Genomic DNA, 24803 nt, shown 5'->3' with positions numbered 1-24803 from the left:
TGCCTGGAAAAGCTGCAGACAATACCAGCCCGTGAAGGCAGCCAAGAGGGAGGCTATACCCTGCAGAGCTGCCGAAGACCATGGTAACCAACCTCTTGCCTAAGCGTGACCCAGATGCAAGATATGAAGTCAAAGATCATTTTGGAGCTTTAAGATTTGACTGCCCTGCTGGACTTCGATCTTGCATGGGGCCTGTAGCCCCTCTGTTTTGGCCAATTTCTCCCATTTGGAATGACTGTATTTACCCAATGCCTGTACCCCCATTGTATCTAGGAAGTAACTAACTTGCTTTTGATTTTATAGGCTTGTAGTGGAAGGGACTTGCCTTACCTCAGATGAGACTTTGGACTGAGGACTTCTGAGTTAATGCTGAAATGAGTTAAGACTTTGGGGGACTGCTGGGAAGGCATGATTGGTTTTGAAATGTGAGGACATGAGATTTGGGAGGGGTCAGGGGCAGAATAATACGGTTTGGCTGTGTTCCCACCCAAATCTCATCTTGAATTGTAACTCCCACAATTCCCATGTTTCGTGGAAGGAACCCAGTGGGAGGTTAACTGAATCATGGGGCAGGTCTTTTCCATGCTGTTCTCGTGATAGTGAATAAGTCTTATGAGATCTGATAGTTTTAAAAATGGGAGTTTCCCTGCACAAACTCTCTCTCTCTTCTTGTCTGCCGCCATGTGAGACACACCTTTCACCTTCTGCTAGGATTGTGAGGCCTCCCCAGCCACGTGGAACTGTAAGTCCAATAAATCTCATTCTTTTGTAAATTGCCCAGTCTCGGGTATGTCTTCATCAGCAGTGTGAAAATGGACTAATACACTATCTGTAGCTGATTTTTAAAATTTTGTTATTTATTATTATTATTAGTTTTTTAGAGACAGGGTCTCACTCTGTCACCCAGGCTGGGCTGCAGTGGCTCAAGCATAGCTCACTGTAGCCTCGGTCTCCTGGGCTTGAGCCATCCTCCTGTCTCAGCCTCCCCAGCAGTTGGGATCACAGGTATGTGCCACTATGCCCCACTAATTTTTTTATTTTTTGTGGAGATGGGGTCTCACTTTGTTGCCCACGCTGGTTTAAATCTTCAGTTTCTTAAATTCCCAGTACATTTCTTTCATCTCTGAGGTTCGACATGCAGCACCTGAGAGAAGCTGCAATATTATGAGAGTTGTGTTTTCAAACTGGTGGGGTTTCTTTTGTTTTGGGCCTGGAAAAGCCTTATGTCCCAGTGACATCTCGTGGAGAAGCAAATATAAAAAGCAGAAATCCAGATCCCTGTGCGAAGGGGAGTCATGGGGGCAGAGAGCCTAAAGGGCTGTGCAGGCCTCTGAGGGCCCAGTCGGGGGCAGCCACACTCCTGAGGATAGAGTTGGCCAGTGTGGGCCCTCAATGGGTGCTGGAACTGCCTGGGACCTCTTGGCCCAGAGCAAACCTGCTGCATGCCGGCACACCTAGGTTGATGCTAAAAACACCAGGCTCACCCAGCTAATGCCCTGGACATCTAGGGTGGCCCTGGTGCCCTTAAGCCCTCCCAGGCTCCAGAGTTAGAGGCAGGGGTCCTTACAAAGAAGGTACAGGACAAAGTGATAAGCACATCCCCTAAAGGGTAAGGCCCCCATTGGAACACGAGGAGCATGGAGCTTACCCGAGGAGTAGGAGCTGGTCCAGCCGAGGGGGCTGGCACCCCAGGTGGAGGAGGGCTTGGGATTGGTTAACCCTGGAGGTGGCCTCGTGGGTGCAGTAGTGTTTCTGGGCACCTTCCACAGTTCATGAGACAGAGAGGCTTGCGTGTGGGAGGCAGGGCCAGAGGACCACGTCGATTTAATGTCTGACAGTTTACCTAGAAAGGCAGAGAGATGGAGCATATGCAGTCTTGAGACAAAGAAGAAAACTCACTGCTGTGTTTGGGAAGCCACACAAGTGCTCTCTAACACCAGCAGACTGTGTGATAGGCAAAGAAACACCAAGTCAAGCCCCTGGCAAACTCAAGTAACTGCAAATTCCCAGAAGTGTTTTGCCTCTAAGTTTTCAAAACCTTGCATAGCCCTTGTCTTGTGGCCATGGGGGAAAGGAAGAGAGAAGGCAGTGGGCCCACACACTTGTATGGAGAAGAGGTTACCGTTTCCATGTGCATGCAAGCTGATGTGTCCAACGTGCCCACTGTGCCTGGGCAAGGCCCCCACCCATCCTCCATCACGCCACACGGCCTCCCAGCTCAGGAAGTGAGTAAAGAGCCAATAGAAAAAGCTGGGGCCTGTCAAAGTTTTGTTTGGGAAAAGAAAGAAAATGCTACCTGCAAGTCTAGAGGCCAGGCGCGTACCTGCAACACTAGGTGCGGATGCAATGCTGCTGAAAGAGCTACTGTAGCCGGAGGCACTGAGCGGCCAGGCACTCGAGGAAGGCAGCGTGGCATTCTGAGATGATGGCGGGGAGGACCCTGCAGAACCAAACACGGCACTGAGCAAGGTGGTGGCGGTGTCCGCGTTCATGACTCTAACTGTGGGGTGTGAGAACCATCAGGAATCAACCTCTCCCTAGGCTGCCATTTTTAATAGAAGCCTGAACATGAAAGTGTCATGTGGGAAGGAAGAAACAGGGCATGCCTCCTACTCTGGGTCCCTGTACCCACTCAGGGAGGCCTGGGATGTTGCTGAAGGCGGAGGAATCAAAGGGCAAGAAGCAGCACGAGCTTCTTTGAGAATTCCCGCCAGAATGCTTAAGATACCATGTCAGAGTTTTAAAGGACCACACTGATCTCCTCTTCCAAATAAGGTAAAATAAAAATCCAGGGCAATCTACATCCTTTCACAGTTCAAACAATGGCCACAAAATAGAAGAACAAAACTCCAAGCCTTTTATTACAAAATCTGCCATAAAAATTTGAGTATTTCTTCTGACTGGGGTGTCCCATCAACTTACACTCATGTTTTGCTTTAAAAAAAATTTTTTTTAAAGAGATGGGGCTGTTGCAATGTCATCCAGGCTGCAGCACAGTGGCTGCTCACAGGCGTGATCACAGTGCACAGCAGCCTCAACCTCCTGGGCCCAGTGATCCTCTTGCCTCAGCCTCCTGAGTCGCAGGGACCACAGGTGCATGCCACCACACCCGGCTCATGATTCCCTTGTTAAATACAGGAGTAATTAAGAGACATCGGTCCTAATAACTGTGTATATGGACTTGAGTTATTCTATTCCTAGGACTGCAGTTTTTTCAGGAAAGCTTGTCCCTGTGCCTGAAACGGAGACCTGGGATAAATGGGCCATCCTTAAGGCACCTCAATTCCTTGTGTAAAAGCTCAGCTCCTTGCTGCTTGGTTTTATTTTATATTTTCTAATGTGGCTCTCCCTTTCAATTCTGTAAAGAAAGCAAGAAGCTGGAGAAGAAAAGCGAGGATGGGATAATGGTGACAGTTGGGGTGAACACAGGATGGAAAGAGCTCTAATTGGGACAATGACTCTGCCAATGCACGGATCCTGGCTAGCAGAGGGAACGTGAGCACAGTCTGGCTGCTAAACTGATGACCACAAACAGAATCGGATGGTTTCTGAAAAGCCATGGCATCTCAGCCGTAGGCCCACATGGCGTTGTGCAGTGAATAACCAGGCGTGTGGCACCTCCTGGACATGCACAGTGTCCAACCTGCAGAGCTGTTTGCAGCTGCCCTGCTGCAAGGGACCTCTTTAGAATGAGGGCACCAGAGTTGAGAAAAGTTAACGTTTATGGGTAATCTGCAGGTCTTCCCTTTTATTTTTTCCAATTTTTATTTTGGGTTCAGGGAGTCCATGTGCAGGTTTGTCACACAGGTGAACTGTGCGTTGTGGGGGTGTGGTATAGAGATCATTCCATCACCTAGGTAGTGAGCATAGTACCCGACAGGCAGTTTCTCAGTCCTCTCCTTCCTCCCACCCTCTACCCTACAGCAGGCCCCAGTGTCTGCTGCTCCCTTCTTTGTGTTATGTAAACTCAGTGTTTGGCTCCCATTTCTAAGTGGGAATGTGAGCTGTCTGTTTTCTGTTCCTGCGTTAATTCACTCAAGAAGGTCTTTACCTTAAAAGGGTGTCAGCTTGGCCGTGCGCAGTGGCTCACGCATGTAATCCCAGCACTTTGGGAGGCCTTTTCTTTTCTTTTTTTTTTTTTTGAGACGAAGTCTTGCTCTGTCACCCAGGCTGGAGTACAGTGGCCCAATCACAGCTCACTGCAGCCTTGACCTCCCAAGGTCAAGTGATTCTACTGTCTCAGCCTCCTGAGTAGCTGGGACCACTGACGTGTGCCACCACACCCAGCTCATTTTTTCATTTTTAATTTTTTGTAGAGCCAGGGTCTCATTATATTGCCCAGGCTGGTTTCAAATTCCTGGCCTCAAGTGATTCTCCCACCTTGGCCTCCCAAAGTGCTGGGATTACAGGTGCAAGCCATTGTGCTCGGCCTGCTAGTGCTTTCTGGTTAGCAATTTCTACGTGAAGAGATGTTCATTGTACTCCCCTTTCTTTCAACAACAAACCCTAACGTATCCCTAAATACGACCGAGAGAAGTACCAGAGTGGAGCAACAAGCTTCCTAGTGCTGGTCATGAGCTGAAGGGGAGGCCTGGCATGAGCCACATGAGCTGGCTACTGCTGAATACTGAAGTCTGTGTACAAGTGCCAGGGCAGGCTCAAGACCCAAACATCGAGCACCCGGGAAGTCAAACGATGTTCACTTGGAGCTACAAGTCACCCCGGTTGGCAGGTTGGCTGGCTGGCTGGTTCTTAGGCTCAGGGCTGGAGATGCCATTTCCTTGCCTTATCTCAAAGGCCGATGCATTTCTTAGGCTTAGGTTCTCTTCTGCCCTCCCCGCAAGTTGATCCCCTTAACTGGGCAGGCTGTGGAGCTGGAGGACAGCTGCATGTGGAGCTTGAGGACAGCTGTCACGTGTTTCTCAGGTCATCTTCATCACACAATGGCACACTCAGGCAATGGCAGAGGTCACTCCCAGTGGCCCTGGTTCTGCCCGGAGGCTAAGGGGCTACTTGATGCTTCATCTGGGCACCACTCAGGAAGCTCTGCCATGCAACTTCGATTCTTTCCAACTTCCCTTATGACTTGGATCTGTACAACCTGCATCCCACTTCTCCACATCCCTCAAAATATGCTAATTTTCCTGTCTGGCACAACCCTGGTGCCCCACCAGGTGTGACAAGCAGGGAGGGCTGGGTGTCTGATTCTGGCTGGCGCCTCACCTGTCTTCTGCCATCTTGCACGGCTCCCTTTCCCGCACCACTTGGCTGTGTCTGACAGGAGGGACACCCATAACACCCCTGTTCCGAACAGCAGCTGTGTGACCCCAAGGAATACACAGCATGAAACAGAAAGGGCAATCTGTACTCACGTTGGCTTTCCAGCCAAACCAGACACATTTAGAAGCCTATCGCTTTAAAGAACCACAGAAGCAGCAAGGCACACTGGCTCACGCCTGTAATCCCAGCACTTTGGGAGGCCGAGGCGGGCAGATCACTTGAGGTCAGGAGTTCAAGATCAGCCTGGCAAACATGGTGAAACCCCGTCTCCACTAAAAATAGAAAAAATTAGCTGGGTGTGGTGGTGCACGCCTGTAGTCCCAGCTAATCGGGAGGCTGAGGCATGAGAATCACTTGAGCCTGGGAGGCAGAGGTCGCAGTGAGCCAAGATCACGCCACTATACTCCAGCCTGGGCAACAGAGCGAGAATCTGTCTCAAAAAAAAAAAAAAAAGAAAGAAAAGAAGCAAACACAAAACACATGGCTCCAATGAGTCATATTTCAAGTGGGAAATTCAATGTTTTGGGAACTACCTAGGTGGCCTTATTAGTGATAGTACCTATGGCAATCTAGCTCTTCCACAAAATAGCATGCTGTGATAAAACTTTATCAGAGATGGCACTTCTACGCTAAGACATTACTTATCAATAAATCCAGCAGCGTGGGCGACACCTGAGGTCAGGAGTTCGAGACCAGCCTGGCCAACATGGCAAAACCCTGTCTCTACTAAAAATACAAAAATTAGCCCGGTATGGTGGCACACATGCCTGTAATTCCAGCTACTTGGGAGGCTGAGGCAAGAGAGTCGCTTGAACCCAGGAGGTGGAGATTGCAGAGGGCTGAGATCATGCCACTGCACTCCACCCTGGGCGACAGAGTGAGACTTCATCTCAAAAAAAAAAAAAAAAAAAAAAAGTAATAATAATAAAAAATCCAGCAGAAACTCAAATTGATTTCCATTTCCCCATAAGCACTGCCTGCTGTCTTTTCATGCTGCTTCAGGTGACTAGAAAAGGTGCCCGCCAACTGTGCCTTGTATCATCCCTGCCTCACAGCCCAACCTGTCACCCCTGACATCTCCAAATGGGTCTAGAGAGACCGTCCATGCAGAGCAGCACCCTCACCTCCACTCTTGAGGAGGTAGCGGTTGACATCCTGGATGGTGGTATTGATGGTAGGCCCAGTGGGGACACTGCCAGGAGTGACGTCAGGGTCATTCTCAGGGTCAATATTCTGCAGTCCTTTCCATGGAACTCCCGGATGGAATTCTGTTTAAGAAACCAAAATGAGAAGCCACAGATCAGAACATCTGCACATTGATTCATGACATTTAAAAAGATGTTTTGTCCTGTTTGTAGAAATTTTTATAATCTGCTAATTAAATTAGAGGTACACTTTATACTCTCTTTCATTAAAGCAATCAATCCTTTGGAACAAACTAGAACCAGGTATCACAGATATCATATTAAGATAGTTTTCACACAGGGTTGGAATAGTTTTACCGGATAGTGTGCAGTGTGCTTCCTCCCTGCCACCCCTTCCACTCCTCATGTTGAACTAAGGGATTACAGAAAAATGCCTGATGCTAACCATACCCAAAATTGATCTGACAAATGGATTTCCAAGGAAAATGCCAAAGCTCTGGGCTTAACGCTTCCAGATCCTTAGTTCAGATTCTGGGTCCTCTCAGCCTAATTACTCTCTGCAGGCTTGGAGCATGTTCTGACCTGCTGCTGTTGCACAGAAGTGTTGCATGGTCTTACCTGGGGGCCAGTTGATGCTAGAGCCATTTGAGATTTTATCACTGTCAGATTTGGCACGTGACCAGCTATGGGGAACAGCTACGGGAGGACTGGCTGGTGACTCACTGTTCTGGATTAAATCGTACCGGCCATAGGAGTCATCAATGGAGGACTTACCTGGAGGCCCAATGCTTAGACCTCCAGGGATAGCACCTATGGGGACAATAGAAAACAAAGAAGCGAGTGAATACTCTCCAGTTGAGAGACACCAGAAGATACCCTAAGCCTCCCTATGCACCTTCTGTTCTAGGTCCAATGCGTTGCCCTATTCAGTTACATGAATTGTAAGACTTGGTCTGTCTAGGATTCTGTAAGAATCAATGACTTATTTATTTATTTATTTATTTACTTTTTTGAGACAACGTCTCACTCTGTTGTCCAGGCTGGAGTGTAGTGATGTGATCAGGGCTCACTGCAGCCTCAACCTCCTGGGCTCAAGCGATCCTCCCACCTTGGCCTCCCAAGTAGCTGGGACTACAGGTGTGAGCCACCATGCCTGGCCAGTGACTGTTTCAGTTAGCTACAATTTCAGCCCTGAAAGATTGAAACCCTTGAAGAACAATTTCAGTTTGTCCAGTAAGAAGTCTTTACAAAATACATATCCATACCATGGGAAGCTGCCCTTAATAAACCTTTTTGGGGACAACTTATGAGTCTTTGTGATTAGCTATCAAATTTGCTGTTATCTCTTCCCTCCTTTTAGTCTGAAACCCTCACTATGGAAGAACACAGTGGATGTTAAAAATTCATACAGAACCAAACCGACCAGCCACAGGCAGCAGAGCCCTCCTGCTAAGAAAGGTGCCAGCAGTGTGTGATGATTTTCCATAAGTTAACCATAAGACATAGTTTCCTTTTTCTTTTTAGAATGCTTCGTATCAAGAGAGAACTAAGTAACCTACTGAATTTCCTTTGCTGTTTATTCTACCAGGAAGTTCAGAGTTAAATTTAATGCTTGAGAGTGAGATTACCTCCTATGGTTATCATTTTTGCTTCCACCTTATTGGTGTGTCCATCAGTAAAGAGTTACTGATGGGGATGGCAGTTTGGAGTAAGACAGACTGCTTGGATGGAGGGGAATAACCAACAGAAACGCACCCTAGTATTTAGAGCTGCAGTTCCCATACATACTGTATATTTGATTTTCTATTTATGTTTTACCATTTTATTGAAAACATTTCACCAGACTCAAGTTTTTGTTGATGAATATAGATATATAAAAAAAGTACACAGGGGCTATGACCTAGATTCTTTGCTGCTCTGGGGTTTTCAAATTATTTCTAAGTTTGTAGCTAAGATCTAATGGTTGGGTTTTAAGAAGTTTGATCACTGACTAGCTGAGATCTTATATGTATTATAATGGAATGGGTTATTTTAAATCCAACTTTCAGTGCTCAATTCTTAGAAAAGTATAGAATGGGCACGCTATACAATGGGATGATCAATTAATAAGCCAGCAGTGATCCCACCACAGGCATCCTAGCTCAGACGTACCATGCTTGCTAGGGTTCTGCTCCAGGGGGGAAGCGGCACTGGGCAAGTTATCCATGGAGTTGGGGTGCGTCCACTGGGGGAGGCGTGACTGGGACTGGGATGGGTCCTTCACCGACAAGCCACCGGTCATGTCCATGCTGTTGACATTCATGTTTGGGTTCAGTCCAGCTAAAGAGAGAGATGTGATTAGGATTCGCCTGCTCCTCTAAATGACTTCATTCTAAAGCTCTCCTATAGAAGCTATTTCAGTCTTCGCTTGCAGCAAATTTTTTTTTTTTTTTTTTTTTTGAGACAGAGTGTTGCTCTTGTTGCCCAGGCTGGAGCGCAATGGCACAATCTTGGCTCATTGCAACCTCCGCCTCCCAGGTTCAAGCGATTCTCCTGCCTCAGCCTCCCAAGTAGCTGGGATACAACAAAATATTTTAACTATAACTTTTAGTGCTGGTGAAAAAATACTATTTATCATCATAACAACATGTATTTCCAGGAATATTATTCCTAAATTAAGGTGAAAATGTGAATAGTCTTTGATTAATTGAGGCCCACAATTCTCTTCATTTTACTTATTTCAGTGCTGGATAAACATGGTCCTGAGGCTTCTCAGAGTCCACAGGAAAACAGAAAAGTCCAAACTATTAGGAAAATCTTTCTTTGTTTTGGAATATCTTACGGAAACTCATTGGGTCAAAAACACTTTTCCAGAACTCTAAAGTACCACTTATGAAACAGACTGATAGGATAATTCAGTTCTACCTTTAGTGAGTTTCCTTTACAAAAGTCTGCTCTGAAAGAGTCTGTGAATTAAATATCAAACTACTTTTAAGGAACTGAACTATTTGACGGGGGCAGGGGGGGCTGCCATCTGCCCCTAGCTGGGATGGTAGTGAGCTGAGGTTTCTGGGCTCATTTCTTATAGCTAAAAGCAGGTACCTGGTTATCTGTCCAGGACCTGCACTAAGCTAGGTTAATAAAAGATGATGAGGAGGACAATGAAAAAAAGGTTGAAGTAAAGAGTTTCTGATGAGGACACCAGTTTGGAGCAGGACAGACTGCTTGTTTGGAAGGGACTAACCAGCAGAAGCGCCCCCCTCCCCTTGTATTTCCAGCTGCAGCTCCCATTACCACATACACATACCCCACAGATCCTTACCGTATGTACTACACCACACGGTACGTAAGCACAGTGAGCCTCTACTACCAAGCCAGGTGCTGAACATTCTGGTTCTTACCTTTATTTCAGAGGCTGCAAATTCAAATGCCCATAGGAGCCAGGTGGGCCATGCACATGAAGAAGTGGGCTTCATGGGGACTGTGGCAAACCAGAGAGTGTCTGTCCTGTCTAAATAAACAGGTGCTACTGGGGCCAACCACCTATTGCTACATGGAACATAAACTCACTATAGCCATTTTTAGGAGAAGCCAGATGCCACTTTCCCCAATTTTTGAATGTTGGCATTAACATACACCTACGCACATGCACACACACACTTCGCAGACCTAACAAAATGCCTTTGCAAGCCCATCAGTGCCACGGGGCTGCCTACTTGCAATCTCTGCTGTGTGGGTTCTTTTCATTTCAGCTTGTACAGATCCAGTCAGGTAAGGTGGCAACAATGCCAGGGCTTCGACCTGGTCTTCAGAATGCTCCAAATTCCACAATTTGGGGCCAACCCATCTCTCCTAACTTTCCCCTCTGGGAAAGTCAGCTAGACTGGCCTGGCCCTTGCAAAATGGGCCCCTGAAACAGGCCAGGCCTCTTTCTTCTGTGCTATGTGAGGCTTCCCCTTTATTTGGAAAGGCTTCCTCTTTATTTACTGTAATCCTATCCAATCATTTGAGGTTCAAGCTTAATCCTATTCTCTGATTTTTCTTTCACCACTCAAAGTGAAAGTGAACTTCTCCTTCTCTAGAGCCCTGTAAGAATCAGATGACACTGGTATCAAGGTTATTTTTTCCCGTTTATATGCCTGCTCTTCCCATCTAGGTGGCGAACTCCAGGTGGCAAAAGACTGAGAATAACAACGACAGGCTGAACATGAGGGAAGGAAGGTAGCTAGGAGCCCCCACTACTGACCATGGGTTGCTGGTTTCTTTACATGAATTGCTGAGTGTCTAATAGGCTCTTCAACATAGGTGCTGCTGCAGAGAAATGCTGAGAGCCAACAAGATAGGCAATTTTACAACCAAAGTTTCCTATACTTTATTAGTTGTTTTTAATACATTTATAACTTTACTGTGAATATTATAAAATATTATCTAAATTATTTTTCAACTAATTTCAAAGATTCACTGCATGAATTCTTTAACTTGTACTAACAGAAAAATTTTACAACCAAAGTTTCCTATACTTTATTAGTTATTTGTTTTTAATACATTTATAACTTTACTGTGAATATTATAAAATATTATCTAAATTATTTTTCAACTAATTTCAAAGATTCACTGCATGAATTCTTTAACTTGTACTAACAGAAAAAATCCTTAAGAGTAAAGATAAGTGGCCGGACATGGTGGCTCATGCCTGTAATCCCAACACTTTGGGAGGCTTAGGTGAGTGCATCACTTGAGGTCAGGAGTTTGAGACCAGCCTGGCCAACACGGTGAAACCCAGTCTCTACTAAAAATACAAAAATTAGCCAGGTGTGGTGATGCATGCCTGTAATCCCATCAACTTGGGAGGCTGAGGCAGGAGAATTGCTTGAATCCAGAAGGTGGAGGTTGCAGTGAGCTGAGACTGCGCCATTGCATTCCAGCCTGGGCAACAGAGCAAGACTCCATCTCAAAAAAAAAAAAAAAAAAAAAGTAACGATAAGTGTACTTTATCCTTCAAATATAGGTTAAGAAGACAGGTGAATAGTAGAAAGCTGAAGCTAATGCATTTTAGGATAATAGGTGGAATGAAATTTGTTTCTAAAACAGAAGCACTTACATAAGTAGCTGACATTTTACAAAGTGTTTGCTATGTGTTAGGCACTATTTAAGAACTTTACATATTAGGCCGGGTGTGATGGCTCATGCCTGTAATCACAGCACTTTGGGAAGCTGAGACCAGGAGGATCACTTAAGGCCAGGAGTTTGAGGCTGCAATGAGCTATGATCACGCCACTGCACTCCAGCCAAAAAAAAGAAAAAAAGATAACTTTACGTATTAGCTCATTTAATCTTTAAAACAAACCTAGGAGTTAAGTATTTCCACATTACAGATGAAGAAATTAAGGCATGGCTCAGTATGGTGTCTCAGGCCTGTAATCCTAACACTTAGGGAGGATCACTTGAGGCCAGGAGTTTGAGACTTGCCTGGGCAACATAGAAAGACCCTGTCTCTACCAAAAAAAAAAAAAAAAAAAAAAAAAAAAAAAAAAAGAAAAATAAAGAAATGGAAGCAAACAGCAGCTAGGCAAGTTGCCCAAGTTAGTAGTGAGCCTGTTGGTGGTGAGTTGGGACTCAAACCTAGGTCGTCTAATTCCTAAGTCAGGTCTTAACTACTTAGACACAAAGGGTTCTAATGGATGAGACAATAATTAAGGAACAAGATCATCTAGTCTAGTATTTATCCATCTCATATTAAAGATATACCACATTTATAATATGTCAAGTAAAAAGGGTTCATATGATTACAATATACCGCTCTTTTCAGAGACATTTAATAGAATTAGATAAATGAATATTATCTGCTGGTAGCAAATTCATTACCACTCAACTGGCCTTTGCCCCTTTACAGATGTATTTTCCAAGTTACTGATACCCTTTGTCCTGTATCTACAGACTCTAATAGCAATCAACAGACAAGCCTAAAGTGCTTTCACTAACTTCTGAATTCTTACAGCAAATTAGTCCATGCAGAATCAATTTACTAATTTATACCCTCTGGGGTCTTCAGGTATGTGAGCTGCGTCTCTCCTGGCTGGCCGGACCTCAAGGCCTGGCACCTTGGCAGGTCTTATACTGACCTGCGGGTTTCAAGTGCTGAGTGTGCTTCTACAAGTTAGATTTCAACATATATATGTTGATTTGGTCGATTATACAAATCACATTTCATACAAAATGAGTTGTATCAACAACCACTGCTTTTTAAGAAGTGCTTTTAATGTAAATCTGAATACTTTTACTGACCAAACCATTATAAAGTCTTCTCTGTGGTTTAGGCTGGAGGACAGTGGCTGGTAAAGTACAGTTCAGAGTAGACTAGGAATAGAACAAACTTTGGAGATTTGACAATGGAAATGAGATTTTGGGGGCTCTGACTGGTACTACCTTTAAAGGTTTTATACTGAGAGTATTATGACAGCAGCAAAACTCCTGCTCTATAGAACGTGGTTAGTGTCGTTCCCTTATTACAAATCCTTGAGGCTGGGCATGGTGGCTCACATCTATAAACCCAGCACTTTAAGAGGCTGAGGTGGGAGGATTACTTGAGCCCAGGAGTTCAAGACCAGCCTGGGCAACACGGTGAGACCCCCATCTCTCAAAAAAATAATAAAAAAAAATTTTAAATTAAAAAGCCTTGAGATATCTGTTCTCTGATTTTGTCTGGGGCTGCATTTCCAACAGGCTATGGTTTTAGCGCTGGCCAGTCCTCCTAACCACTGAAATGCTGCCCTGGCTACCACATACGGACTCCAGGTACCCTCTCTACCTGATGTGGCTGTTGAAGACCATGGAACACTCACCGAGAGGGTAAGGAGCAAAGGTGTTGGGTGAAGACTGCTGCTCTTTGGTCTGCAGGTCAGGTAGGCCGGGAGTCTGCGGGTGCGAGGGGAAGCTGTCCATGGCCGATTTGCCTGCAGAGGGGTGCAGAGACAGGTGCGGCGGGGGTGGTGGCGGTGGTGGCTGCTTCACGAGCAGGGCCTGGGCCAGCTGGCGCTGGTGCTGCTGGATCTGCTGCTGCAGATTAGTGATTGTGCGCGCAACCTGGCAGGCAGAGACATAGGTGCGTTAACCAGGTAGGAACGGACACTCACGGCTTGTCTAGGGACCAAGTGCATTCTTCATTGTCTTTATGCTGAGGCCACTACTGGCTAGGCCAACCTCCTCCCAAACCTAGCTGAACCCAGGAATTTTCAAAGGAAGGCTTGGCTAGAGAAAAATCAACGATCATCTAATAGTTCATCAATTAGCGTCTCTTCTATCAGGGAAAATTATAGCTCATGACAAAAATCAATCTGGGTAGCACCTACTTGCTGCTCCTGTTGTCTCATGGATCCGGACACATTACGCTGGGCCTGTAACATCTGCTGCTGGATTTGTAAACGTTGGTATGCCTGTTGACAGAACGAAGAGTTAAAGTAGTATAATAATTAAGTGTAAGTTGAACTAATGGTTCAACTTTCTGACATTAGTTAAAAAATAAAAAAAGAGAACCTAGCCACTCTTCTTGGCCCATACTGTGGCTGACACACTCTTTTTTTTTTTTTTTTTTTTTTTAGATGGAGTCTCGCTCTGTCATCCAGGCTGGAGTGTAATGGCGCGATCTCAGCTCACTGCCACCTCTGCCTCCCAGGTTCAAGCAATTCTCCTGCCTCACCCTCCCGAGTAGCTGGGATTACAGTCGCGTGCCATCACGCCCAGCTAATTTTTGTATTTTTAGTAGAGACGGGGTTTCATTATGTTGGCCAGGCTGGTCTCAAACTACTGACTTCGTGATCTGCCCGCCTCGGCCTCCCAAAGTGCTGGGATTACAGGCATGAGCCACCGTGCCCGGCCGTGGCTGACACATATTCTGGAGGCACAGAGCACTTTTAAAAGATTAATGTCTTATCCACTTTTTTAGTGCGCAGAATTAAAAAAAATCACAGAGTCAATACCCGTTTAGTGTTGGTGATGTTGGTCAGCAAATATTTTTCATTGAATGAAGAGATCAAAATTCTTCTGCTTGATTCATACAAACTGAAACTTAAAAAAAAAAAAAAAAACAAACCAACCTATTCTATAATGATGGAGACTGAAGTCCAGGACAGCCCAGACAATGTGGCAAAACACTGGTAGTCACTGTCCTAAATCATTCAAGAATAATGTGTGTTAAACAACGTGGTTATCTCCATAACATCATGGGAATGAAAGCTAAGAGAGAACCTGAAATGCAGATTTGTGGGCACTTTTGTCACACAAACTTGTCATCTACAAAGTTGGTTAAAGTTATGATGATATTCTTTTGTACACTGACATAGAAGCTTTGGTCATTTGACTGTTTTGAAATGTTGGTTGAATATCACGTTTTTTTTCTTACAACATGAATTTTAGGGACATTTTTGGCAAGACTCATCAAAGTAGAATCCAAATAAAGGTGGAGATTATACTATTAGAAATGCCTCCTTAATTTGTAATCATGGAGGAATACCCCACTTAAGTGAATACTTATAGGCCCTAAAACTTAACCTTATGAAAGCACTGAAACTTTATTTTTCCAATTTTTCTGGAAAAAAATTTAAGAACAGAATACATTGTTTTAAAATCAGAACACCCTATTGATAATTCAACATTTTCTTGATGTCTTTCACACCATAGAGGTCAATAAAAACTTACTGTTTAACTAAAAGATTCTAGCACATCAGTAAGATAATCAGCTCTGTGTCAGAGCTGCAGCAATGCCTGCAGCATCAAGTGGCAGAAAGCGATCTTCCCCTACAGTAACAGTTCTAAACCTGCATGCTTTTTCTATGAGTGCCTGTTTTCAGAGCTGTCTCCTTTCCTTTGGAGGTCAGTGGTCTCCAGCTGGCAGGACTGAAAGCAATAGGACTGCACATGTGCACTGCTTCCCCACAGCGATTCCTCACTACAGCACCGCCTCCCTTCTGACAGATGGAAAAACAGTCTCTGGCCAGGCGCAGTGGCTCACGCCTGTAATCCCAGCACTTTGGGAGGCTGAGGCGGGAGGATCACCTGAGGTAAGGAGTTAGAGAACAGCCTGACCAACATGGTGACATCCCGTCTCTACTAAAAATACAAAAATTAGCCAGGCATGGTGGCAGGCACCTGTAATCCCAGCTACTCTGGAGGCTGAGACAGGAGAACTGCTTGAACCCACAAGGCGGAGGCTGCAGTGAGCCATGATTGTGCCACTGCACTCCAGCCTGGGTGACAGAGCAAGACTAGCAAGACGCCATCTCAAAAAAAAAAAAAAAAAAAGAAAAAGAAAAAGAAAAAACAGTCTCTGAGGGCCAAGCCTTGGTCCTGATCTCATGTCTGGAGCTCTGTGCTTTCCATTAAAGCGAGGACACATAGCACGTGTCTCTGGGACATGTCCTTCCCTCCTTCCTTCTGTCCTCCCCTGCTGCTTATAGAAAAGCCAGACCTCAAACTTGTTGGACATGTGTCTAAAAAACAGCAAAGGGGAAAGACTGAGGGCTTAAGTACTCTGTTATTAGCACAGATTTTATGCCAATGGTTCTGTCTTTTGGAGTTCTCATTCTTTTTTTTTTTTTTTTTTCTCCTTCATGATTCCTGATCATGATTTTCTTTTTTTTTTTTCTTGAGACGGAGTCTTGCTCTGTCGCCCAGGCTGGAGTACAAAGGTGCGAGGCTCACCGCAACCTCCGCCTTCCAGGTTCAAGCGATTCTCCTGCCTCAGCCTCCCGAATAGCTGGGATTACAGACATGCGCCACCATGCCTGGCTAATTTTTGTATTTTTAGTAGAGACGGGGTTTCACCATGTTGGCCAGGCTAATCTCGAACTCCTGACCTCAGGTGATCCGCCCACCTGGGCCTCCCAAAATGCTGGGATTACAGGCATGAGCCATCGTGCCTGGCCGATTCCTGGTCATTTTCTAGGTGATGAAGTTGCTGGCTACGATTGCTAAATAAATCAGATACCCACATTAAAGAATGAAATAATTCACTGGGTCTTTTAGTGTATATAATTTCAGTAAGCATCTATCTATACAATGACATGGCAATTATGGTAAAATCAGTAAGACTGTTAGAAAATTAAAAAAAAAAAATCAAGATTATGTGAAGTTATAAAACTTTCAAGAATTATTAGGTCACATCAGCCATTCTTGACCGGGATTTCATGAGAGAATTAAGTTCTAATGCTCTAAGGCATCTACTATATGTAATAAAGCAATTTTTCTCCTGTGCTTCTAGAATAGTATTTATGTATACCATCCTTAGAATAACTGAGAAAATAGTCACTCAAATGATTTTTTGTGTTCTGTGGTTCTCAGAAACTCTGGCTGAGAGCTCAAATGAAAAGACATGCCTAATTATAAAATCTGGTAGATCTTCTGAACACAAAGAGGCCAAGCCATGTGCAGTGGTGCACACCCGTGGTCTCAGCTACTCAGGTGGCTGAGGTGGGAGGATCCCTTGAGTCCAGGAGTTCCAGACCAGCCTGGCAACATAGTGAGATGCTGCCTCTAAACAAAAACAAAGAGGCCAAAACATTTACAAAACCTAGTAGGACACCTTTGAGTGAGAACTTCCTAACTCATGAAGAGTTTAAATACTTCATGAGAGTCTCAATGACATCCCTGTGAAGACAAACATTATCGCAACTGCTGCTCTCAGCAGGTGCCATGTATCTGCACTCGGCCTGCATGCTCTAACTTGCATGGGTCTATCCACTCACCAGCTGCAGCTGATAGAGCTGGTTCAACATCGTCATATGTTGAGGATTAATTGGCGAGGTTAATAGTGCAGGGTTGAGACCAATGTTTTTTGCTGCAAACTGCAAAAGCTGTGCTTGAACCTGTTTAACATAAAATATACTATTAGCCGTTGTATCTCTGTTAAAATAGTTACTTGTACATGTAGTTTTTAAAAATTCAAAAATGATTAAATGATAATTTGTAGGGAGACCCCCTGAAATTACTGCTGCGGAATAAAAGACGAAATGCTCCTGATTATTGTAAATACAAAATTGCATGCAGGATTGTGTAAAGACAATGCAAGGTTGGGCTGCCAGAATGAGCCAACAGCGTGTGATGTGCTTCCCCCTGCAGAGAGCCTATAAACGGATGTGCAGTCAGGGAGGTTTCACATCACTGAGATTCCTATCCCAGAAAAGCAGATGTTCATAGCTCTGGGAATGGAATGCGACCCTTGGGGAGAGCCTATAAACGGATGCATGAGGGGCGCCTGTTCATATGGATAAGATAGGGTTACAAACGCCTTATCTTGCCATGGCTCTTCTAGGTCTCTTTAGGGTTAAGGCATACTCCCTTCTGAGAATTTGTGGTCTAAACAGTTATCTAGTTTCACGTCCTGTTTCTATTGATTGTTTGCAACCAGCTTTTGCTGCAATTATTACTACTGATTAGTATCTTACTAAACATAGGTTATGGACAGACTGTGTTTCTGTTTTAAGGCTCTGTTAGAAATTGCTGATGCACACACTATATTGTAAATTCTTGTCTCCATATACTGTACTTCTGCATACCGATGTTATGTTAAAGAATTACTTCATCCCCATGTGATCATCTCACCTCATAATCGAACGACCCTAAATCCCTCACTAACCTACCCCCACCCTCACTAAACTTAATAATAAATGCTGGTATATCCAGTGCATTGGTGACATCGCAGGATCAGAAGGCGGTGACCCCCCTGGAACCAGCTTTCACTATCTCGTGTGTGTCTTTTATTTCTCGACCTGCCGATCTGCCTGGGAACAAAGAAAGAGCCCCGTTGCACCGCGGGCTGCTGGCCAGATCCTGCAATAATAATTATATTTGTCTCATGGGTGAAATGTCAAAGGCCATTAAAAAATGTATGGACATTTTAACATTAGTAGTTAGCATGTGAAGAATAAGAAAGAAAGGAAAAAGAAAGGAGGGAAGGAAGAAGGAAAGCCTTCAGAGATCTCATCCTCCAAATATTTTAATTATAAATGAACTTTCCAAGGTTCTGTGTCCTTCCTATCAGCACTTACAGGTAACAGGGAGATACAGAAGAAACAGTGAGACGGCACACAGGGGCCTTGCCATTTGGGACATGCTGGTTTGCTTTGTGTCGGGAAGACTAACTGCTTCTTCTGCTACTGCCTCTCAGACTGGGTGCAGCTGTGGCCTAGGTTTGGGCAGTGGGATGTGACTGGAAGTGGTGTGTGCAATTTCAAGGCCACCCGCACGGTAGTGCTGCCTTTTCCTCTGTTCCTGGGAAGCGGCTGTGGCAGAGCCCCCCCCCAAATCCCTGCACTGTAACCTGAGAGAGATCAATGTCTACCTAGTTTAAGCTACTGTTTTTTGAGGCCTCTTTGTTATAGTGGCTTATCCTATGTCCTAATGAATACATTTAACTATTCTAATAACTTTTATTATTACCTGATAATAGTTACATGTATTAGTCATATTGATAATTGCGCACTATCAACTCAGTGCACAAACCTGGGTGTGAACAATTATAGAGTGAGAATTACCCTCAGTGCAGTGCCCAGTGCATCCTGCTCTTTTTCGTATGCTAGCATTGCCTTCCCATATGCTGTGGTCTGAATGTCTGTGTCCCCCCAGAACTCCTATGTTGAAACCCAGACCCTAATTGTGGTGGTATTAAGAGCTGGGGCCTTTGGGAGGTGATCAGGAGCCCCCATGAATGGGATCAGCACCCTAATGACAGAGGCCTGAGGAAGCCTGTTCGCCCCTTCCACCACATGAGGATGCATAAAAGTTGCCGTCTATGAGAAACGGGCCCTCACCAGACACTGAATCTTCTGGCACCTTGATCTTAGACTTCTCAGCCTCCAGAACTGCAAGCAATACATTCATGCTGTTGTAAACGACCCAGTCTAAGGTATTTTGTTACAGCAGCCCAAATGGACTAAGACACCATATTCCAACAAACTAAACACATTTAAATTAAATTTTATGAATAACAGAAGATTGATGAATTAACACGTTCTCTTTTGGAACAGGTTGAAAATAAGATCCCTCAGAAATCTTAACTATCTTCTTGATATCAGAGGTCTCTTGGGGAAGAAAGCAGTTTTTTCCCTCTCTGCTAGAATGCTAGAATGTTGTAAGTACTTCAAGATGCTGCTGCTCTCTCAGGGCAGGGCTCCAGTCAACCTTCACATCAGAATTATGTACCAAGTACAGCCCTGAGTTACCCCACGCAGCAAAGATGTTATCAATACCACTGATTATCAAATACATTATAAGGGGTAAGAACTAACACTGTAATTAAAAACTTGGTCCAAAGCCTAAAATTGTAAAATGTGCTAAAAATAAACAATATTTAGAAGAACAATTGATATAGATTAGGCCTCAGAGCCATGCAAAACAGCAATATCCTTTTCCTTAATTCGATTTGACCTTTTTTCCTTTCTTTCTTTTTTTCAGAAGGAGTTTCCACTCTTGTTGCCCAGGCTGGAGTGCAATGGTGTGATCTTGGCTCACCGCAATCTCCACCTCCCGGGGTCAAGCGATTCTCCTGCCTCAGCCTCCCAAGTAGCTGGGATCACAGGCATGCGCCACCCCACCTGGCTAATTTTGTATTTTTAGTAGAGATGGGGTTTCACCATATTGGCCAGGCTGGTCTCGAACTCCTGACCTCAGGTGATCCACCCTCCTCGGCCTCCCAAAGTGCTGGGATTACAGGCGTGAGCCGCCGTGCCCAGCAACCTTTTTTTCTTAACAATCTCTATGGTTTACTCCTGAAAAGGGATGAAAGAAAGAAAAAAAACCCAACTCTATTGGCAGAAATGATCTAATTCTGAATATTAAACATAACTGAAAATCTATAGCATATACACTATTATATAAGATCACATTTAGTTTCTCATTAAAGCATGATTCAGTCCTTGGCTGCTTCTAAGGGTTCTTTTACATCCTCAGCAATACTACAGCGTGTCACTTTCCTCTCCCACCAATCTAGGACAGTTCACTGGGTTCACCTGAATAATTTTCTCGAGAAAGACTGGGACAAAAGCACATCAATGGGAGTGTGTTGGGCAGGTCCTTCCCCCTCAATATTGCTTCTGACCAGGAAGAAGCCAAATGCTAGTTTGGGTGGCTGAGGCATTCCAAGGAGCAAGCTCTAAAAATGTCTCCTGGGTCAGGAGAATCCATTTACTACTTTATAGTCTAAAATTAATTTATAGGTTAAAAACCAGAAGGCCTTCTCTTAAACGTGGATTAACTCAGCTCTCACTTTAAAATAGTGACTTCCAGGTAACACAGGACCCCACGAAACACTGGCATCTACATCCTGCTGCTCAGTCCTGCTCGGATGTGGGTCTGACCTGAGGGGATAGAAACTGAGGCACTTGAGCACGGAGACTGGGCTGGGAAGAGTTAAGAGGCTGCACTGGTGGCTGTGGCGGCTGCTGCATGGTCCTGGCTTGTGCTGCTCCACTATTGCCAAACATACCCAGATTGCCACTCGGTATCTGCACAGGGACAGAATTGGACACGTTACCAAGGCAGGCATTAGAGTAACATTGTTTGGAGGTAGGGTGAAATGATCTATTTTAAGTGAATGAAAAATTGTTTCTACTTCCTACCACTGTCAACTTGTACCCAAGATAATTTTTTTGAGACAGAGTCTTGCTCTGTCACCCAGACTGGAGTGCAGTAGCACGATCTTGGCTCACTGGAGCCTCTGCCTCCTGGGCCCAAGTGATTCTCCTGCCTCAGCCTCTTGAGTAGCTGGGATTACAGATGCCCGCCACTATGCCTGGCTTTTTTTTTTTTTTTAAAATAGAGTTTTGCTCTGTCACACAGGCTGGAATGCAGTGGTGCGATCTCAGCTCACTGCAACCTCTGCCCCCGGGTTCAAGCAATTCTCTGCCTCAGCCTCCCGAGGAGCTGGGATTACCGTCGCCCGCCACCATACCCGGCTAAATTTTTTGTATTTTTAGTAGAGACGGGGTTTCACCATGTTGGCCAGGCTAGTCTTGAACTCCTGACCTCGTGATTCACCTGCCTCGGCCTCCCAAAGTGCTGGGATTACAGGCGTGAGCCACCACACCCAGCCCGAATTTTTGTATTTTTAGTAGAGACGGGATTTTGCCATGTTGTCCTGGCTAGTCTCGAACTCCTGACCTCAGGGGATCCACTCACCTCAGCCTCCCAAAGTGCTAGGATTACAGGCGTGAGCCACCTCGTTCGGCCCCAAGTGAATTTTTAATGAGTGTCGTTTATACAACAAGAAGGCTACCCCATTCAAAGAAACTACCAGCATGCAATGTTTCACACACAATAGCAACATGAATATGGTTATTTGAAAAATATACATTTCCAAAAGGATGTGATAAAAATTAAAGGGTAATAATGTGTGGTGATTACTAATCTGAGAGGATAGCAACATTTCAAACAGGAAATATAGTTATTATTTCAACAAACCTTGAAATGGAATGAACTGACAAATTCAGGAAGTTAATTTTGTGTTAACTATGATAAAGATATTGTAGCTGTAGTTTTCACTCTGTGTCACGAGTTACCTGACAAATAGGTGAGGTAAGGTATTGCACAGCTTCACTTGGGAACAGCCGCCTGAGAGGCACTGGGAGAGAACCCCTTCTGCGAACCTAACAGCTGTGAACCTAACCCCAGTGCACACCCTAGCTGGGCTGCTGACTTGAAGCTGGCAGAACAACGGAAAACTGCACCACCACCAGGGAGGCAATGTCAGATCGCCAGGATCACACAGTTGGGCGCTGGTGAGTGGAAGGGGCACTACTGGTAACAACACTGGGACAATGTGCACACAGAGGCTGTTTGGCCACCCACACCTCACAGTGTCTACTTAGAGACGTGTCCCCAAGCGGTGTGTGTGTGTGTTAACCTCATCCCTAAGAATATCAGAAAGGAGGGATGTCCTAGGGATGGGAAAGGATGATATGTTTTTTGGTACATTTCATGTTAAGAGTCTATATGAGAAAAGTGAGATGAAGTGGCAAACAACACTCTCAGGTCCTTCCTTTAGTAACTGATTTAGAAAGGTGATTTCCACCTGTACCCGAAGACTTTTGAAGCCTGGAAAAAAACGCCAGTGTGACTCCTGAGAACCACCTTGCAAGAGATGTCATCTTTATTTGTGGGAAAAGGGGAGAATGTGCTGCTTTCTCGCAGATCAACAGATGTGACGTCGTTCTGGCTGCCATGAGGAAACAGCGTGGGCACTACCGGGACCTCTGGATGGATGCGGCAGCCAAAGACCACTGTGCAACACATCATCACTTTAGCCAGTCCCAAGTTAGCACCAAGGGTGCTGAGAGCTCAAACATGTTTTACTTAAGTGTAAGCATAAATATAGCTAAAGCATTTCCAACTTCAACTCTTGACTCCAGTAAGTCACCTGAAAGGAAATCCTGGTAGTATTTCAACTACTTTTTCAGTCATATTTAAAAATAGAGGTATGAACTATAAATAAGAAAGTTTATGTCTCAAACACATTTTTTAGAAGGCAGGTAAAACAAAGGCCACATTTTGCTCTCTCCAAACAGCCTTACCTGTCTAGAAGAATTCAAGTTTTGCATGCCCAGCCCGGAGGCAATCCCACCCAGGGCCTGACTGGGGAGTGCACTGTGTGAAAGGGGGAGCTTCAGGCTTGGGGAAGGCAAGAACGGTGAAGGCGTGGGCTCTTCCACGAGGCCGCCATCCTGAATGGAGAAAGAAAGGGTGAGCTGTGTGCAGTGTCCATCAGCAGACAAAGCACCAAACAGTTTCCCAAGGAAATAGAGGAGGCATGGATGGATAAATAATTAACAGATCAAAAAAGTGTGGATAAGGGAATGGAGAACATGTGCAAAAGGAAGAGGGGAAAAAGAAAAAGAAATAGGATTAAGATGCTGTTTTCAGTTTAAAAGTATTTTACAAACACATATATTAGCTGCTACTATTCTCCTAACTATTGGCCCTGCCTCAGGTAGGAGCACAGAGGAAGGATGGAGTCATTGGCAACACGCACTTTACAACCATTTTCAAATAAACAGATTCTTTTTGGTAAGTTATTACCAAAGCTCTAGGTATACATTAGGTTGAATTCCATGACATTTGTTTTTGACCTACAAACAGCAGTTTCATAGGGTGTAATCTAAGAAGAGGGTGAGTTATAAAACTAATAAAAGACAGAACTTATTAATTTTTTTTTTTAACATCTACTGAGGTCATGTTATGTATCTCAGTACCTATGTATCACAGTACCTATGTACCAGGTCTTTTGCAAATTTATGTCATCTAACATCACAACCAGCCTGTGCATTATTCCATATTTTAAATGTCAGGGTCCCAATTTAGGGTTGCCAGATTTAGCAAATAAAAATATACGATGCTGAGTTACACTGGAATTTCAGATAACAGTAATTTTATCAGTTTAAACAGTATGATTTCAAAAATTATTTATCTGTAATTCCAATTTCACTGGGCATCCTGAGTTTGAACTCAGTCCCCACTGGCGAGGGGCAGGACAAGGACGTGAGCCTCACCCTGGGGCTACCCCACAGCTGCAGCTGAGGCAGATCATGTGCCGGAGGACTCTGAGAATAAGATCAAGTCCCATCTCTGATATTCTTTGCTTGTGAGCCTTTCCTTTGTTTTTTTTTCTTTCTTTTCTTTTTTTTTTTTTTTTTTTTGAGACAAGAGTATTGCTCTCTCGTCCAGGCTGGAGTGCAATGGCACGATCTCAGCTTACTGCAACCTCCGCCTCCCGGGTTCAAGCAATTCTCCTGCCTCAGCCTCCCGAGTAGCTGCGATCACAGGCGTGTGCCACCATGCTCGCTGATTTTTGTATTTTTAGTAGAGATGGGGTTTCACCATGTTGGCCAGGCTGGTCTCGAACTCCTGACCTCAGGTAATCCACCCACCTCAGCCTCCCAAAGTGCTGGGATTACAGGAGTGAGCCACCACACCCAGCCTCCTTTCATTATTGATTTTTTTTTTTTAAATGTGTCCTTCCTTACTTCAATTTTATTTTCAAGGCTCAACATTTGCATTGAATTTAGTGCAATGCTTTTCTCCGCTTTGTAGTCACACCAATGTGGCGTGGGGACATCATTACATGACAACACTGGGGACTGAGCTGTGACCGGACTGGCTAAACATTCAGGGAGTTTTCCACAGATGCCAGCTGTGGTCACTCATGTGGCCAACTGACAAGGGCCAGCCAGAGATGGGTGCCCAAGCCCCACCACTTCCAATCCCTTTTCCTGAGGATAAACATCTAACACATAATTTCCAAAGGGAAGATCTGTGTTTTTAAAAGGAGATAGTAAAATGGAAATTTGATGACCCTTGCCCATTGGACAAATTGAAGCAGCCAAGTTCACACAATAAAAATGAAAATCAGTTTTC

The 24803-nt window shown here is 44.7% G+C and overlaps 1 protein-coding gene across 10 annotated transcripts in view; it reads right to left on the bottom strand.

The window, feature by feature from the left end:
- TNRC6C (trinucleotide repeat containing adaptor 6C) overlaps window positions 1-24803 on the bottom strand; it is a 147882-nt gene that overhangs the window by 6825 nt on the left and 116254 nt on the right. For 5 of the 10 annotated variants that reach the window (XM_063656544.1, XM_054456658.2, XM_063656545.1 and 2 more), the window contains exons 11-20: window positions 22964-23113; window positions 20753-20899; window positions 17144-17263; window positions 13754-13837; window positions 13247-13487; window positions 8577-8744; window positions 7044-7235; window positions 6405-6548; window positions 2324-2440; window positions 1649-1843 (exon numbers count right to left, since the gene is read on the bottom strand). In XM_063656544.1, the coding sequence (XP_063512614.1) occupies window positions 1649-1843; window positions 2324-2440; window positions 6405-6548; window positions 7044-7235; window positions 8577-8744; window positions 13247-13487; window positions 13754-13837; window positions 17144-17263; window positions 20753-20899; window positions 22964-23113 (1558 nt within the window). The remainder of the gene's footprint in view (window positions 1-1648; window positions 1844-2323; window positions 2441-6404; window positions 6549-7043; window positions 7236-8576; window positions 8745-13246; window positions 13488-13753; window positions 13838-17143; window positions 17264-20752; window positions 20900-22963; window positions 23114-24803) is intronic. The other 5 variants (XM_063656549.1, XM_063656550.1, XM_063656546.1 and 2 more) reach the window with 3 other exon arrangements.

This window comes from Pongo pygmaeus, chromosome 19 (assembly GCF_028885625.2).
Source record: "Pongo pygmaeus isolate AG05252 chromosome 19, NHGRI_mPonPyg2-v2.0_pri, whole genome shotgun sequence".
NCBI lineage: Eukaryota > Metazoa > Chordata > Mammalia > Primates > Hominidae > Pongo > Pongo pygmaeus.
Note: the sequence above shows the minus strand (reverse complement) of the source record. Positions and strands in the feature narration are given on the sequence as shown.